The sequence below is a fragment of the Symphalangus syndactylus genome, chromosome 15 (genome assembly GCF_028878055.3).
Source record: "Symphalangus syndactylus isolate Jambi chromosome 15, NHGRI_mSymSyn1-v2.1_pri, whole genome shotgun sequence".
NCBI classification, from domain to species: domain Eukaryota; kingdom Metazoa; phylum Chordata; class Mammalia; order Primates; family Hylobatidae; genus Symphalangus; species Symphalangus syndactylus.
Window position 1 is genome coordinate 75,201,246 of NC_072437.2, and position 15,738 is coordinate 75,216,983.

At 56.8% G+C, this 15,738-nt stretch overlaps 1 protein-coding gene across 2 annotated transcripts; it reads right to left on the reverse strand.

Annotated features, from left to right (window-relative positions):
- Window positions 1-1,320: 1,320 nt before the first annotated feature.
- LOC129463991 (lymphocyte-specific protein 1-like) lies at window positions 1,321-15,700 on the reverse strand. 2 transcript variants are annotated; one of them, XM_055244772.2, is made up of 9 exons: window positions 15,645-15,700; window positions 9,895-10,019; window positions 8,680-8,844; window positions 6,769-6,907; window positions 6,300-6,392; window positions 6,001-6,044; window positions 5,752-5,833; window positions 3,414-3,548; window positions 1,321-3,043 (listed from the first exon to the last, which is right to left on the reverse strand). In XM_055244772.2, exons 2-9 carry the CDS (start codon window positions 9,999-10,001, stop codon window positions 2,891-2,893), a joined length of 918 nt encoding a protein of 305 aa, XP_055100747.2. In that variant the 5' UTR covers window positions 10,002-10,019; window positions 15,645-15,700; the 3' UTR covers window positions 1,321-2,890. The 2 variants fall into 2 exon arrangements, with proteins under 2 accessions (XP_055100747.2, XP_063474915.1); XM_063618845.1 differs by lacking the exon at window positions 8,680-8,844.
- Window positions 15,701-15,738: the final 38 nt, after the last annotated feature.

The window sequence follows — 15,738 nt, forward strand, 5'->3', positions numbered from 1 at the left end:
CTCGAGGTCAGGAGCTGGAGAGCAGCCTGGCCGACATGGCGAAACCGCGCCTCCAGCCCAAGGAGAAAAGCCAGGGAGGGGTGGCGGCACGCGCCAGCAATCCCAGGCAGCCTGCAGGCCAGGGAGAATCACGGGAGCCGGAGGCAGGGAGCCTGCAGCGAGCCGACTACACTCCAGCCTGGGCCACAGAGGTAGGACAGGACAGGACGGGACAAGACGGGAGGGGAGGGGGACGGGGACAGGACAGCACAGGACAAGACAGAGGCAGGCAGGCAGGCGGGTGGGAGGGCAGGCAGGCAGGCCAACTTCTAAATTAGAGAAAATCTTATGAGTCAGCAAGTTAACATTTAATTTGATTATTTTTGATGTTACCAGCCCCAGAAATAGCATTCTGAAACAGATTACAGGCTTTCTTCTTTCTATTTGTTGATACATCAACTATCACAACTCACCTTTCATTTTGTTGCTCAATTTTCAGAATAAAGTGTGTGTGTGTTAAAATTCTCCTTCTAAAATAATCTTTCTATGTTCTTACATATTTAGGTTTGGAATATGGTTCATGATGGCAGAATTGTCTAGGTCAATATAGTAAAATACTCTGACCAAGACAGTAGGACCCAGACTCAAGCTGGGGAAGAGATAAATAAGCTCAGTTAAAAAGATAAAGAGGGCCAGGAACTGTGGCTCACGCCTGTAATCCCAGCACTTTGGGAGGCCAAGGCGGGCAGATCACCTGAGGTCGGGAGTTCCAGACCAGCCTGACCAACATGGAAAAACCCTGTCTCTACTAAAAAATATAAAATTAGCCGGGCGTGGTGGTGCATGCCTGTAATCCCAGCTACTCGGGAGGCTGAGGTAGGAGAATTGCATGAACCCAGGAAGTGGAGGTTGCGGTGAGCCAAGATCATGCCACTGCACTCCAGCCTGGGCAACGAGAGTGAGACCGTCTCAAAAAAAGAAAGAGAAAGAAAAAGAGGTCGGGCATAATGGCTCAAAGCCTGTAATCTTATCACTTTGGGAGGTCAAGGCAGGAAGATGGCTTGAGCCCAGGAGTTCAAGACTAGCCTGGGCAACACACTGAGAATCCATGTGTACAAAAAACTAAATAACTTAGCGGAGCATGGTGGTGCACACCTGTAGTCCCAGCTACTTGGTTGGGAGGCTGAAGTTGGTGGATCACTTGAGCCAGAGAGGTTGAGGCTACAGTGAGTCATGTTTCTACAACTGCACTTCAACCTGGGCTACAGAGCAAAATCTTGCCTTAAAAAAGAAAGAAAAGAAAAAAGAGAAGAAGAAAAGAAAGAAAAGAAACTTGCTGCATAGACATGACCATATTCATTTGAAAGCAAGTTAATAAATATGTATCCTGAAAAGATAATTTAGAAAAGAAACTTACAGGCTATGACCAGAGTGATTATAAAACATTCTCTTAACAGTTAGCAGGAGGAAGAAAAAGTGTATTCTTTAAAATGATTTCATTACTAGTAAATAGTTCTATAAGGAAAAGTAGGGGGAAAAAGGCAAAGAAATATGAAACTAAGTCAATGAAAAGCAAATAGGCTATGATCACACATCTAAAGGCCATGAACATGGCAATGAGTATTTTAAAGAATCTAAAAAGTGTACTTTGAATTTTAAAGTATTTTAAGAGATTAATTTTATAAAAGGAAAGACACTGTTATCATGCAGAAGGAACATATTTAGTATAATCAAAAGTTTAAGAAATTGGCCAGGCGTGGTGGCTCACACTAGTTATATCAGCATTTGGGGAGGCCGAGGCAGGCGGATCACCTGAGGTCAGGAGTTGAAGATCAGCCTGGGTGACACGGCAAAACACCGCCTCTGCTAAAAGCACAAAAATTAGCCAGGTGTGGTGACGCACACCGGTAATCACAGCTACTTGGGAGGCTGAGGCATGAGAATTGCTTGAATCTGGGAGGCAGAGGTTGCAGCGAGCCAAGATCATGTCACTGCACTCCCGCCTGGGCAATAGAGCAAGATTCTGTCTCAATTAAAAAAAAAATGAGTTTAAGAAATAAAGGAAAGCTGAGTGTAAGGAAGTCTTTTCAAGGGTAGTACTGGTATAGCTCAAACTTGGTTTGAATTCCAGCTTTGTCACTTACTGGGTAAGTAAGTAGCAGCCTTAAGCCCAACTGTTGTTTGCTATTTGCATGTATTTTCATAAATAAAAGTGGTCTGTAATGTTTTTACAGTGTTGTCAAACTTCAAGGTTATTAAAACTATTAATAGCCTGTTTAATGTTTAAGAATAAATAACTATTTGATATCTTTTAACTACTGTCCTATCATTGACTTTTAAGACTCTTACTGACAATTTTGTGATTTTTCATGTAATCATCCTTTATATCTTACTTAGCAAGTTCTCTATTAGACATAATATATGTCTACTGAATGAAATTTAATTACAGATAACTTTGAACATTTATTAAATTTAAATTATATTTGTACTTGTAAGAAATATTTAAACAATGCTTTATTTTTCTAAAATAAAAGAAAACCAATAGCACAAACCTTCATTTTCTAAGTGTGTCAAGTTGTTTTCTTTTTTTTTGTTTGTTTGTTTGTTTTTTGAGACTGAGTCTCCCTCTGTTGCCAGGCTGGAGTGCAGTGTGTGAGCTCGGCTCACTGCAACCTCCAACTTGCTGGTTCAAGTGATTCTCCTGCCTCAGCCTCCCAAGTAGCTGGAATTACAGGCATGTGCCCCTACACTCGGCTAATTTTTTTTTTTTTTGCATTTTTAGTATAGACGGGGTTTCACCATGTTGGCCAGGATGGTCTCGATCTCCTGACCTCGTGAGCCACCCGCCTCGGCCTCCCAAAGTGCTGGGATTACAGGTGTGAGCCACTGTGCCTGGCCTATTTTAACTGTTTTATGTCTTCTGTTTTTGTGTGACAATGAAATCAGTTAATATTTCCTGCCTGCACCAACCACATTTAGGCTCTACCTTAATTGTTGATGAGGTCTTGGAGCCTCCCTTCTGCTCCCAGAGGCTTTTCTTGGTCATGTCTCCAGCCACAATATCCTGGGGGCAGCACAAGGGTATGTCACAAGGGCAGACCCCTGGATCTCGGGGAGTAGAAGCCCTGGGCCCTTCTCTCCTGCCTTGCCTTACCTGGCCAGGGAGCCTGGGATCTGCCTACCAAAACTTTTTCTGTGTGATCTCAGTGGAAGAGGCAGGGAAAGGAATAAAGGTGCCATTCACCTCCACTCGGACAACACAGCCTTCTACACCAGCAAGGGTGAACCCAACCCTACGGCAATACCTCAGGGTTCTGTCTGTCCACATTCATCCTGGACAGTCCCACACTTGTCTTAACAAGGAAACCTGGCCTGCTACTAAACTCCCAGGTGCTGGCTCTGCAGCCCAGCCTTGCCCCTGGAGGGGACCTTACCTTGCAGGACGGAGTCTTGGCCGCAGACTGAGCCTGTACCTCACCCGTCTCCCACTGACTCTTGGTACTGGCCACGGCCATGCTGGGCAGCTCTATGGAGGCCTGGTGGGCTAGCTTGGGGGTCCAGCCAGCGGTCTGCAGAGGAGGAAAAGCATCAGGGTTACCTTAGTGGGCAGCCACCGTGGTCACATCAGAGGGTCACACTGGGCAACCCTCTGCTTTGTGTTTGTTTTTTCCCTGGGAGCGCTTTCCCAATGAGGCCCTATAGTGGGGATCACTGGAAAAATGTGCCTTCCTCCATTTGATGCAATTGTGAGACACCTCCCTGTCCTGAAGAGCATCAAGGAGATGATGGCGCACAGGACAGATGTGGGTCTGCCTCCATGCTGCTCATGGGGTAGGGCTGGGGGACCATGGGATGGATGGAGGGACATTGAATGGATGGAGGGACGTGGTTAAATTGCAGAGTATTGGTTGGATGGAGGAGCATTGATTAGATGGAGGAGTATTGGTTTTATAGAAAGGTGTTGATGAAGGAATATTGATTGGATGGAGGAGTACTGATTATATGAGGGAGTATTTGTTAGATGGAGGGGCATTGATTGAATGGAGTAGTATTGGTTGGATAGAGCCATATCGATTCAATGAAGGGGCACTGATTGCATGCAAGGACATTGATCGGCAAAGGAGTATTGGTTGGATGGAAGGGCACTGGTAGGATGGAAAGGTACTGACTGGATGGAGGAGCAGTGAATGAATGAAGGAGTATTGATTGGATGGGGAAGTATTACTTGGATGGAGGAATATTGATAGGATACAGGAGCATTGATAGGATGGAGGAGTACTTGTTGGATGGAGAGGCATTAATTGGATGGAGGAATATTGGTTTGATAGAAGGATGTTGGTTGGATAGAGGAACATTGATTGCATGGAGGAGTACTGGTTGCATGGAGGAGTACTGGTTGGTTGAAGGGGGATTAATTGAAATCAGAAGTATTGGTTGAATAGAAGGGCACTGATTGGGTGAAGGAGTAATGTATGGATGGAGGGGCATTAATTGAACAGAAGAGCACTGATTGGACGGAGGAATACTGGTAAGATAGAGGAGTGCTTCTTGGATAAGTGAGTACTGGGTGGATGGAGGGGTACTGGGTGGATGGAGGCATGCTGATTTAGCAGAGTAGTATTGGTTTTATGGAGGGGCACTGGGTGGATGGAGGGGCACTGATTTAGTAGAGGAGTATAGGTTGGATGGAAGGATACTGGTTAGATGGAGATGTCCTGATTAGATAAAGAAGTATTGGTTGAATAGAAGGGCACTGATTGGAAGCAGAGGCACTGATTGGGTGAAACTATTTTGGTTGGATGGAGGGAAATTGATAGGATAGAAGGCCACTGATTGGATGCAAGGCATTATTGGAGGGAGGGGCAATGATTGGATGAAGTTGTTTGGTTAGCTGGAGGGGAATTGACTGAATGGAGGAGCACTGAATGAATAGGGGTATTGATTGGATGAAGGTGTATTGGTTGGATTGAAGGGAGTTGGTGGATGAAGGAATATTGGTTGGATGCAGGGACACCAACTGGATAGAGGAGTATTGGATGATTGGATGGAGAGGTACTGATTGAATGGAGGGGCTGGCATGTGGGATTGGCATTGGTTACATGGTGAGCCATTAATTGGATAGACGAGTATTGGTTGGATGGAGGGTATTGGTCAGATGGAGAAGCATTGATGGATGGAGGAGAATTGATTGGATGGGAGGGACATTGGATGGAGGGGCATTGATTGGACAGAGAGGCACTGATTGGATGGAGTAGTATTGGATGGATGGAGGAATCTTGATTGGATGGAGGGGTATTGATTGGATTAAGGAGTACTGGTTGGATAAAGGGTCATTGATTGACTGAAGGAATATTGGCTGGATAGAGGGGCACTGATAGGATGAAAGAGCATTGATTGGATGGTGGAGTATTGTTCCGACGGGGGCATTGATTGAATGGAGGAACACTGAATAATTGGAGGAGTATTGGTTGCAGGAGTATTGGTTGTATAAAGGAACATTAATTGGATGCAGGAGCATTGATAGGATGGGAGATTATTGGTTGGACGGAGTAGCATTGATTGAAAGGAGGGGCATTGATTACATGGAGGGACATTGATTAGATGGAGGGGCATTGATTGGGTAGAGGGGCACTGATTGGATGGAGAAGCATTGGTTGGACAGGGTGTAGGTTGAATAAGGTGGCATTGATTGGATGGAAGGGCGTTGGTTGGATTAAGGAATGGTGCCAGGATGCAGGAGGGACCTGACAGCAGAGGGGAGCCAGGTCATACCTTGATGGCCTGGGTGTATTTTTCCAGCCAGTGGTCAATCTTGGAGATGGGCAAGTCTGGTTGGGATTTCTTCACACTGTTACTGGAGGGTAGAAGATGTGTCAGGCCCCATGTCTCCCACAAGGCTTCTCCCAACCTGCCCAAGCCTCTCCCAGAGCCCCCTCGGTCTCCAGATCTTTACCCTGTGACTCCTTTCAACCCCCTCTTGGGGAAACCTAAGATCTGAGCCCAGAAAGCAGACAGACAGACCTCTTCTCTATGGAGCAGTTTAGGAACTCGGTCCTGTCGATGAGCTGCAGAGGGTGGAGAGCGACACAGGCCTGCAGCAGCTAAGGTAAAGCCCACCCTCCATCTCCCCAGCTACTCCATCCACTAATCCAACCTCCAACCCTTATATCACAGGGGTTTGCTGAGGGCTGGGCAATGGGGGGATAGCAGACAAAAGCCAGGCCTGGGCCCGGTCTTCCTGTGGCTGGCATGTGGGATTGGCCTTTTGGGTATGAGTCTGGGAGAGGGGAGAAGATGGCAGGCTTTGCAGCTTGACCTACTTTGATGGGAGGGCTCAAGGGAGGTGAGCTCTGTTCTATGGTCCCCTCCAAGACCAAGGGGCTGGGTGTCCTGGGCTGCTGATATTTCTGGTGCTAGAAAAAAAAAAAACAAAAACAGACATCCCAGGTGATCCCCTGCTTGTACCCCTCCTGCCCTGCCCAGCACCTGTGGGAAAAAATACTGTTCCTCCCTGAACCCCAGGTTCTCTGTGGCCCTGACATGCTCGTTTTGGGGCTGGCGGGGAGGGACCAAGGAGTCTGGGGAAATGACTCCGGATCTTGCAAGAGGATCACTGAGCCTCGCCCTCTCTGAGAATGTGGGCCCAGAAGGGGCTGCAAGGTCTAGGGGTGTGGGGTGCTGACCCACTCTGGCCTAGACCCACAGGGCCCACAGAGTGGTGCAGACAGCAAAGGCTGGCTCATCCCTGGGGTGGGGGTACACCCAGACCCTCTGAGGTGGAGCCATCACCTCCTCCTGTTCCTCCTCAACCCCTGCAGCCCCCAGGTTGTCCTGGACAGTGTCCTCTGGGTCTGGCCCCTCCTTGCTCAGACTCAACTCCTCCAGGTGGACTTCATCACTGTCCTTTTCGCAGGCATGCAGGCTGGGCCTGTGGGTGGAAAGGGAGGCAAAGCCGTTCTAGGGCCGTTGGATTGCTTGGTTGACCCCTTCCTTTTTCCAAGCCTCAGTTTCCCCATCTGTAAAATCAAGGTAGTCAGGCTACTTGAGTGCCAAGGGTTCTGAGACCCAAGCCCATTGGGAAACAAGGTCGAGTGGCCTCAGAGCCAGCACAGTCTGCTTGGGCCCCTGTGTCAGGGCCTGAGGCCCTTGGGGAACTGCCCAGTCCCCGCTAGGCAGGGCTCTACAGACTGAGGGTCCCCCAGGCACTGAGGCTGGGTTCAACCCCCCAGCTTTCTGGCTGGGCCTCAGCTTGGCAGCTGCTCGCCACTCAGTTGGTCTGGCGGGGTCCCTGCAGGGTCGGGCTGCCGGGGCCACCACTCCTGTTCTGCTCCCTGTGGGGGCCCTTGGGTGTTTGGGGGACTGGAGGCTGGGTCATTTGGAGGGCTAGGCAGGGGTAGGGGCCACGTCACTGAGGAGCAGGGCCAAGGGGCTGCCGGCTGTGGGGGAGGGGAGGCCAGCCAGCTGGCAGCTTCCAGCGGCTCTGCATTTGAGCAGGACTGAACCTGGAGAAGATGGGAAATTCTCGAATTTTCCATGATTTCAGGCCCCTGGGTATGCGTGCCAGCCAAGACCCAGACCCACCCGCCCAAGGTGGGCAGGGGTCTGAGCCAGCAGCAGCCACACAGAGGGGCCATTCAGGAGCAGGTCTGTGCAGCCAGGCAGGTGCAGGGTGTGGGGTGGCAGCCACAGAGCTGGGCTCCACGGAAGAGTCAAAGCGCCCCCTGCTGGTGGGAGCAGCCTTGCCCACCTAGGCCTGAGGCCAGGGAGAAGGGAGCTGCCCAATCTCAGAAAAGCAGGGCCGCTGACTCCTAAGCGCGTAGGGGGAGACTGAGGCCTGGGGAGGGGGGCGGTGGGCACTGCGCCAGGCCAGGACCAGTGGCTCTTGGGGAGTGGGAGCCTGGTTGTAGGAGGACAAGGGAGTGTCGCTCAGCAACACTGGTCCCTAGAGCTCCAGGCTGGTTTAGGGCCTCAGAGGGGCCAGGAAGAACCCTGACCAGGGAGAACTGTCAGCCCAACCATGAACTCTGGTCCCACTCAAGGCAAGGGGGTCCTGAACAGGGCTGGGGTCCCAGATGGCCCGGGCCCCGCAGGGCAGGTGGGGTCAGCCCCATCATGGCCGCAGATGACAGAGTGGCAAGGAGCCTGAGCAGGGGTAGTGAGGTGGGGCTCGGGAGCAGCCCGTCGGGCCTGTTGGGGTTGAGACAGGCACACACATCCCCACATCTGGAAAGTGCGTCCTCCCGGCCGACTCTCCGGCGTGCACATCTGGAAATACCTGCTCCCCTCTGTGGGAATGGAGATCTGCCAGCCCCGAGGGAGGAAGGGGTGGCGGTGGGCTCTCAGCCTCCATTACAGAAGTGGCCGCAGCTGTGTGCTGATGTGGCAGCACCTGGCCTGGCCTCACAGCTGCCTGGATGAGGCCCAGGGGCCCTGGGGAGCCCCGGAATGAGGTTTCCTCGCGGCCCCTCGCTGGCCACCATGCTGTCTCGCCCTCTTCCTCCCTTCCCTCCTTTCTCCCCCTTTCCTGGCCATGGGGGCATTTCAGGGGCTGCTTGGAAAGGGGAGGATGGGGTGGCTGCTCAGGCGCAGGTCGAGGGCCTGAAGGGAGCTCTGCTGTGCCCCAATCCGCCCAGCGCCTGCCCTCGAGGTCCAGAGGGAGCCCCGCTCTGCCCAGCACCCGCCCTCGAGGCCCTCACTCACCTGTCCTCTTGCTCCCCGTCAGGACTCCTGCACCGGGGGGGCTCTCCGCTGTCCGAGGCGCCCTGCACCCCCTCATGCTGCTGCCACTGCTCTGGCCTCTGGGACCAGTTGCCAAAGCCCTCGTCCACATCCAGTTCAGGGGCCTCCAAGGGCTTCAGGCTGAGGCTGAGGGTAGCAGCAGGGAGCTTAGGACTGGGAGGCTGCTGCCTCCTCTGCCCAGGGCCCACACTCACCTCACAGCGCCTGCTCAGGCCCTGGACTCCAAGTGTGGGAGACCCTGTCTGCCACAGAGCTGGCTCTGGGCTGTGTCTCCTGTGGTCAGAATCCCTGAGGGCAGGGCTGTGTCTCCCCTGTCGGTTCTGGGGCAGCCTGAGAACTGTGCTTCCTCCATCAGTCCAGGATTCCTTGAGGCGCAGCAGGGCTATGCCTCCTCCATCAGTCTGGGGCTACCTGAGGGCAAGGCTGTGCCTCCCCCATCACTCTGGGACTCGCTAGGGCAGGGCTGGGCCTCCCCCGTCAGCCTGTGGCTCCCTAAGAGCAGGGCTGTGCTTCTCCCATCATCCTGGGGCTCCCCAAGGGCTGCCCTGGTCCCCACATGAGGACCCTACATGAGGTCCTCCTAAGCCCCGACTTCTCAGGCCTCCTATGTGGCAGGGAGAGCCTCGGGATAGCTGGGGCCCTTGGTGGGGGTGGCCAAGGGCCTGACTATGGTGACCGCTGAACCCCCCTCTGCCCAAGGCTGCTGACTTGGAGAAAATGGAACAAAAGAGGCCAGGAGGAAGGGAAGCATTATTGGAAAAACAGCCCAGCCCAGCCCAGCCGCGGAGGCCTCCTGGGCCCAAGGAGGAAGCAAGCCAGCCTGGCCGCCAAGTTGGACGTGCCTCTGTGAGTCACTGGCGGGGGAGTCTGGTGGGGGGCTCGGGCCAGGCTGCGTGGCTGGGGTCAGAGGCGGTCCGAGCAAGAGCCAGGGCATGGGCACAGAGCCTGGGTCAGTGCCGAGGAGGCTGCCAGGTATTAGCAAACCCTCATCCAGGGCTGTGGCCACCCTCACCCCAGGAGCACTCACCCACTCCCGCGCATGCTCCCGGGGGCCCTTCCTCGCTCTCATCCTGCACTGGAACCCCCAAGCCCAGGCCCTTGACCTCCCCCTCTGCCCAGGCCCCAGGGTACACGAATAGGGGCTAGAGCCCAGGCATGCAGTAGGGGGCTGCTCACAGCATCTCCTGCTCCGACCTCTCAGGGACAAGGCCACCTCCGTCCTCGTCCTGGGCCGGAAGCTGCCTGTCTCTCTCATGCTGGCATTGCTCGTGGACGGCCTCCATGCTCCAGGAGCAGTGGGCCTGGTGGGGGACACAGAGGGAGTCACGCCATAGCCAACACAGGTGCTGTTTTGCACCCATTCTTCCCATCTACACAGGCCTTTCTGGGGCCACACGGTGTAGGCAGCCCTTTCCACGAAGGCAGTCCCAGGCTGGCCCTCAGGCCTCACCTTGTCCATCTTTAAATAGAGGCTGCCCACATGGTCATGAGGTGCCCTCTGGCCCAGGAGAGGGTCCTGGGGCCCTGTGAGGATCTGGGCACACCTGTGCCCTGTGGGGATGAAGGTGGGACTCCAAGGCCCATTCAAGCCTGAAGAAACTCAAGGACAGGACAAAAGACCCTCTGCCCCCTCTCCCAGCCTGCCTCTCTCTCTAAATAGAACCAGGACCTAGACCCAGGTGACCCTGGAGGGCCCAGGAAGAAGATACTGGAGTCCAGGGAGACTGGCCGCAGCGCACCACCAGGCGGCACCTCCACCCCACCTGCGGGTGCTCCCTCCTGCACCCCAAAGGCAGGGCGTGTTGGAGAAAGGGGACCCCGCATGAGGTCCAAGGCTGAGGAAACGAGGGCCTGAGCATGTCCAGGCAGGACACCTCCTGTCCCACCACCAGCCCTGCTCACAGAAGCCCTGCAGACCCATGGGCTCCTGCCTGGGCCTAACCCCATAGCTGGGGGCACCTTACAGGGTCGGCTCACCCAACCCCACCCCATCCTTATTTCAGAGCCCTCTGCGGAGTCTCTCTGAGCTGTTTCTTTTGTTTCAGACGGAGTTTCACTCTTGTTGTCCAGGCTGGAGTGCAATGGTGTGATCTCGGCTCACGGCAACCTCCGCCTCCTGGGTTCAAGTGATTCTCCTGCCTCAGCCTCCTGAGTAGCTGGGATTACAGGCATGCACCACCATGCCCGGCTAATTTTGTATTTTTTAGTAGAGACAGGGTTTCTCCATGTTGGTCAGGCTGGTCCCAAACTCCCGACCTCAGGTGATCCACCCGCCTCGGCCTCCCAAAGTGCTAGGATTACAGGGATGAGCCACCGCACCCAGCCGATTGAGCCATTTCAAAAATGGGGAAACTGAGGTAAGGGAGTGCTTCTGCTCTCAGAGCCTGAAACCATGGCTTCTTGGGGTCCCACACGCCCCCCTCGGGGACAGAGGTAGACGCAGGCTGGCCTGGACCTGGGCATCAGAGCCCCGGCCCAGCAGCTCTCAGATGGTCCAGGTCCTGCAGACACCGCTGACTCAGCTGTCACAGCCCTGCCTCCCATCACCCTCCTAGAGCCTGAGGGGAGGTCCAGGGTTTCTATGCTCCTACAGGGCTTATTATCCCAGACCCAGGGAGGGAGCCCAGGCCAGAACAGGGAGCAGGGCTGGGGTCTCCCTGCTGGGGTCTCAGTTCTTCCCGGCCAGTGGCCGCTGCCTGACCCTGGAGCCTCATCCCCACTGGGCCCCAGTCCCCTGGCCAGACAGCCCCGTCAGCGTGTGATCTAATCTCTCCTAGGTCTCCCCTAAGCCTCTCAGACAAAAGCCAGGCCATTCCACAGACCTGAGTTCAAGGCCCACTCCCCCCACCAAAGCCACAGGGGACTCCAGCCACTCAAACCCAGCCGCCTGTGCACCCCACCCCCCGAATCCACCTGCCTGTCCTGCTCCTCAGAAGTGCCTTCAGCTCCAGGCCCCCGAGGAAGCCACTTAATTCCCCACACCTGGCTCCCATCATCTGGGCAGATGAGGCCCAGCTTCCCGCTTCTGCCGGCCTCGTTCCACCTGGGGAAGCAGAGCCTGGGGTGCAGGGGCCCTCGTGCTCACTCACACCCCCACTCACACCGCAGCCCCTCCAAACGAAGGGCGGCGCAGAGCTGGGGCAGGGTGTTGAGGAGGTGGAGGGGTTCCATGCAGGAGAAGCCTGGCCATGTTGCTCCCCGTGTTCCCATGTCCCAGCCCCTCCATGTGAGCAACGTCTCAGCTGAGGTGTGTGTCCCTGGGCCTGGGGCATGAGATGGAGCCCAAGCTCCTCCTTGGACCTGGGCTTCCGATGGGTCCAGGGCCCTCACTCCAGCTCCACAGACCCCCTCCACCAAGCCATAGGGGAGGCGAGGCTTGGAAGCACACATTGGTGCAGAGACCCCAGAAGCTCGTGTGCACACGTTTCCTCAGGTCCACCCCTAAGGGCAACGAGTCCGGGCCCCAACAGCCCCATAAAGGCCCTCGCTCTGCTCACAGCTCATGCCCAACACATGGAGTGCGGCTGGGCATGGGACTCCCTAGGCCTGGGGCACACGCAGGTGTGCACCCAACTCACACACGTTCTCCACGAGCCCATGCTCCGGTCACACAGGCACACATGCCCGCACCCCATGCACACACAAGTATGAACGTGCTCACACACGGGAACCCCTGACATCCACGTGCATGTGCAGACAGGCTTGGGAACAAGGGGACCACGTCCCCCTCCAGGGATCCCTTCAGGGTGCTGCAGCCTCACTTTAGTGAGGCAAACATTGACCGTTTGCCTTGCCATTGCGCCGACAACGGCGGTGCCGGCCCTGGCACAAGGCCCAGGTGTGTACTCTGGGAACATCATCTCTGCAGAGCTGGGCCCCTGGAGGATCACTCTGACTGAGCTCTCCCTGGCTAGGGGCCTGTGGGAGAGAGTGGGGGTGCAGAGTAAGCATCTCCTGGTGTCTCCCCTAAAACCCAGCACTGGAGAGAAGCCCCGCCGGCCCCTGGCCTCTGACCCAGCAGAGCTGAGGACGTGGAGGCCTCTGGGCCCCTTCTCCGTCTCCTCCCTTTCCCCTACCCCAGGATATGAGTCATTCGGGCCCCCTCCCCATGACCTCACCTCCTCACTATTCCACAGCTGGGCTCCGTTCTGGGAACTGAAAGGGGGGCAGCTCTCCTGGGGTGGAGTGGGGGCCTCTGGCCTGGGAAAGGCGCCCCCCACGGCCAGCGGCCCAGGCCCCTTGGCATGCACTGCGAAGCTGTCAGGACTCTGGGATGGCCGACCCCGCCCGTAGCCCTGGCTCAACCCCGTGCAGCTGGGAGGGATTTGGTGTTCCTGCGCAAATGCAATTAGGCAATTTCCTGTGTCTGTTCTGGCTCCGAAGCCCAAGGTTCAGCCCAAGGGGCCAGGCGGTGGGGGGGGCTCCATCCACCTCCCACCCCAGCACACCCCTGCACCCTCACAGTCCCAGGCTCCACTTCGGGGCCTGGCCCTCAGCCAGGGACACCAGTATGCACAGAACCCTGACGAATGCCTCGTTCTGAGTGGAGCTCCCCAAGCTCAGGTCTGTTCCTGTCGGCCTCGTCCACTGCCAACCACCCCCGACTCAGGACACTGGCCCTTCTTCTCCTTCCTCCACAGACCCCCCCACCTCTACCTCCCAGTCCCCACTGAGGGCCTGACAACGCCCATCTTCGGCCCAGCACTCCCAGCTACCCACCACCGTCCTCCCCCTGCCTGGAAGTGCAGACACTTCCAGAATGGGTGTCCGGCTCGGTCCCTGTCCCGACTCTGCCCCCTGCAGGCAGCTCCTGTGGCTGCCCCACCTGGCTGTCCTGAGCCCAGAGGTCGGCTGGAGAGGGTCAGTCCTCTCTGGGGTCCTGGGGAGTGAGGAGGCTCTGGTGAAGAGCAAGGGATGCAGGATGTCAAGGGGAGGAGGAGCTTCTCCTCCAGGCCTGACCACAGGTCTCCTGGACACCACAGGGAGCTGGCAGGAGGCCTGGGGAGTTGGGCTGGGCCTCCCACCAGGGTGGCTCGGGACTCCCTGCACAGCACTGAGGTCTCTGGTCCCCTCATGAGCCCAGCCTCCCCTGGGGTCATACACTTGACCCCTCAAGTCACTGCAGAGCCCAAGAGTGGAGAGACACAGCACCGTGTGCCGGGAAAAGGTGCCCACAGGGGCCCTTCATGGCTGAGGCTTCCAGAGGGTAGTGGGACAGCAACCCTGCTCCCCGCCAGCCGCCTACCACAGCGTTCATGATACAGCTTCAGAGTGTGGGTCAGGGTCTATCTGGGAAGCCAGGGCAAAGGCGGTGGCAGCTGGCAGCACCCATACCCACAGCTGGGGCACTGCTCACATGAGCCCCCATCAGCAGGCCCCTTGGTTGTGCCCACACGCAGGGGTCCTGCCCCAGGGAGGGGGTAGTCCAGGGAGGGGCTCGAGGGTGTGGCACAGGCCAGCTGTCACTCCTCCCTGGAGAGGCAGCTGGGGATGCAGCTGGGAGGGGAGCCAGGAGCAGAGACAGCCTGGGACCAGCAGGTGGGTTACAGGTGGGGCAGCAGGAGGGGCACACGCCGTCTGCCTGGGGCTGGGGTGTAGAGACGGAAACCTGCCCCACAATGCCTGGTGCTGTCCCAGCCTCCCCCCAGGGCCTCTAGCACCTTCCCAGTTGTGTCTGCACCCTCCTGGACATGGCGGGGGAGGATGGGGGTCAACCCCTTTCCTTGTAGTCCCGTGCCAGTGGGCGAGAGAGACGCCCCAGTGAGCAGGACCCTAGCCTCTCTGCCTGGAGAGGCCAGGTGATGAGCCACCCGGAGAGGAAGGAGGCCTTGAACTTGGGTCTGAAAGATGAGCAGGGGTTTGCTGGGCCGGGTGCAGGCAAGAGCTAATGCAGGAAGGCAGAGAGCAGGAGCGCTTAGAGGGAGTGGCTCTGTGCAGCCGGAGCCAGATGGGTGAACCTCACTCAGGAGGAAGCAGTGGGACCCTCTCTGCTCACGCTGGGTCCCCTGCCTCCCGCTAGGATCCCCACACCCAGCTCCTTCTGGGCCTCTGCTGCACAGATCAGGTCTGGAAGGCTCCCTGGAGGAGGCAGCGCCTGGACTTGGACATCGGCCTGCAGAGCAGGCTTCCCTCACAACCCTGGGAAGACAGAACTCCTCAGCGGGTTGATGTGGGGGAGGGCGGAGCCTCCCTCCAAGGCACCAGCCCAGTGCTGGGGGCGACACAGAGTGCCAGAAGCTGGCGGGGACAGGAGGCTCTGCCCCCCAAGGGCTTTACATCCCGAAGCACCCCTGGCCGAGCTGGGACCCAGGGTCAGCCCAGGCAGGCCGTGAGAAAGGAGACTGTGGGCCCCACCCCATCACACAGGGAGGAGGTGCTGTGCCCGCTGGGGGGGCAGCTGCCCCTCTCTGGGCCCTTTGGGAGGGAAGAGGCTTGGTGAGGTAGAAAGCCCAGCCCCAGCCAGCAGCGTTGCCTTCTCAGAGTGGCAGCCCTTTGTAACCCGGGGGGTCCCTGCAGGGCCTCTCCTTGTTTTCTCACCACGGGGCAGCATTTGGGGGCCTCTTGAGGGACCCCCTAGATGCTTCTACTCAGAGCCCCCAAAGCCAAGGAGCCTCCACTCCTCTGTCTGCAGCCTCCCCTGCCGGTTCTTGCTACCCAGGGTTCAGTGGCCTGGGGGCTGACGGAGGGGGTCGCCTCTGCCAAGGCCCCTCCCGGTGCCTCCCTGGCTCATCCAGCCCACCTCCTTCCCACGCTGGCTCAGGCAAAGTGCTCTGGTCACCAGGAGCCCTTCCTGACCAGCCCCGGCTCCTTCTTGCCTTCGATCCACCTGGCCTCCCCTGGAGCCCTGGCCTGGGTGCTGGGCCTGCTGGGTCCAGAGCCCACCCCGCCCTGAACAACCCCGAGCCTCAGCCACCCTCAGTTCTTACCCTTTCACAGCTGGGAAGCGGAGCCTGGGCTTGAGGTCTCCTGTGCGCCTCTCTGCGCCTGCGCCGGCGCTGTGGGCCTCTCTGCGCCTGCGCC

Coding starts and splice junctions, on each gene's coding strand:
- LOC129463991 (XM_055244772.2), bottom strand. CDS start 10,001: ATGGAGGCCGTCCACGAGCAATGCCAGCATGAGAGAGACAGGCAGCTT. Junction 8,845..9,894: donor AGGTCGGAGCAGGAGATGCT/GTGAGCAGCCCC, acceptor TGCTACCCTCAG/CCTCAGCCTGAAGCCCTTGG. Junction 5,834..6,000: donor AACTGCTCCATAGAGAAGAG/GTCTGTCTGTCT, acceptor TCTACCCTCCAG/TAACAGTGTGAAGAAATCCC.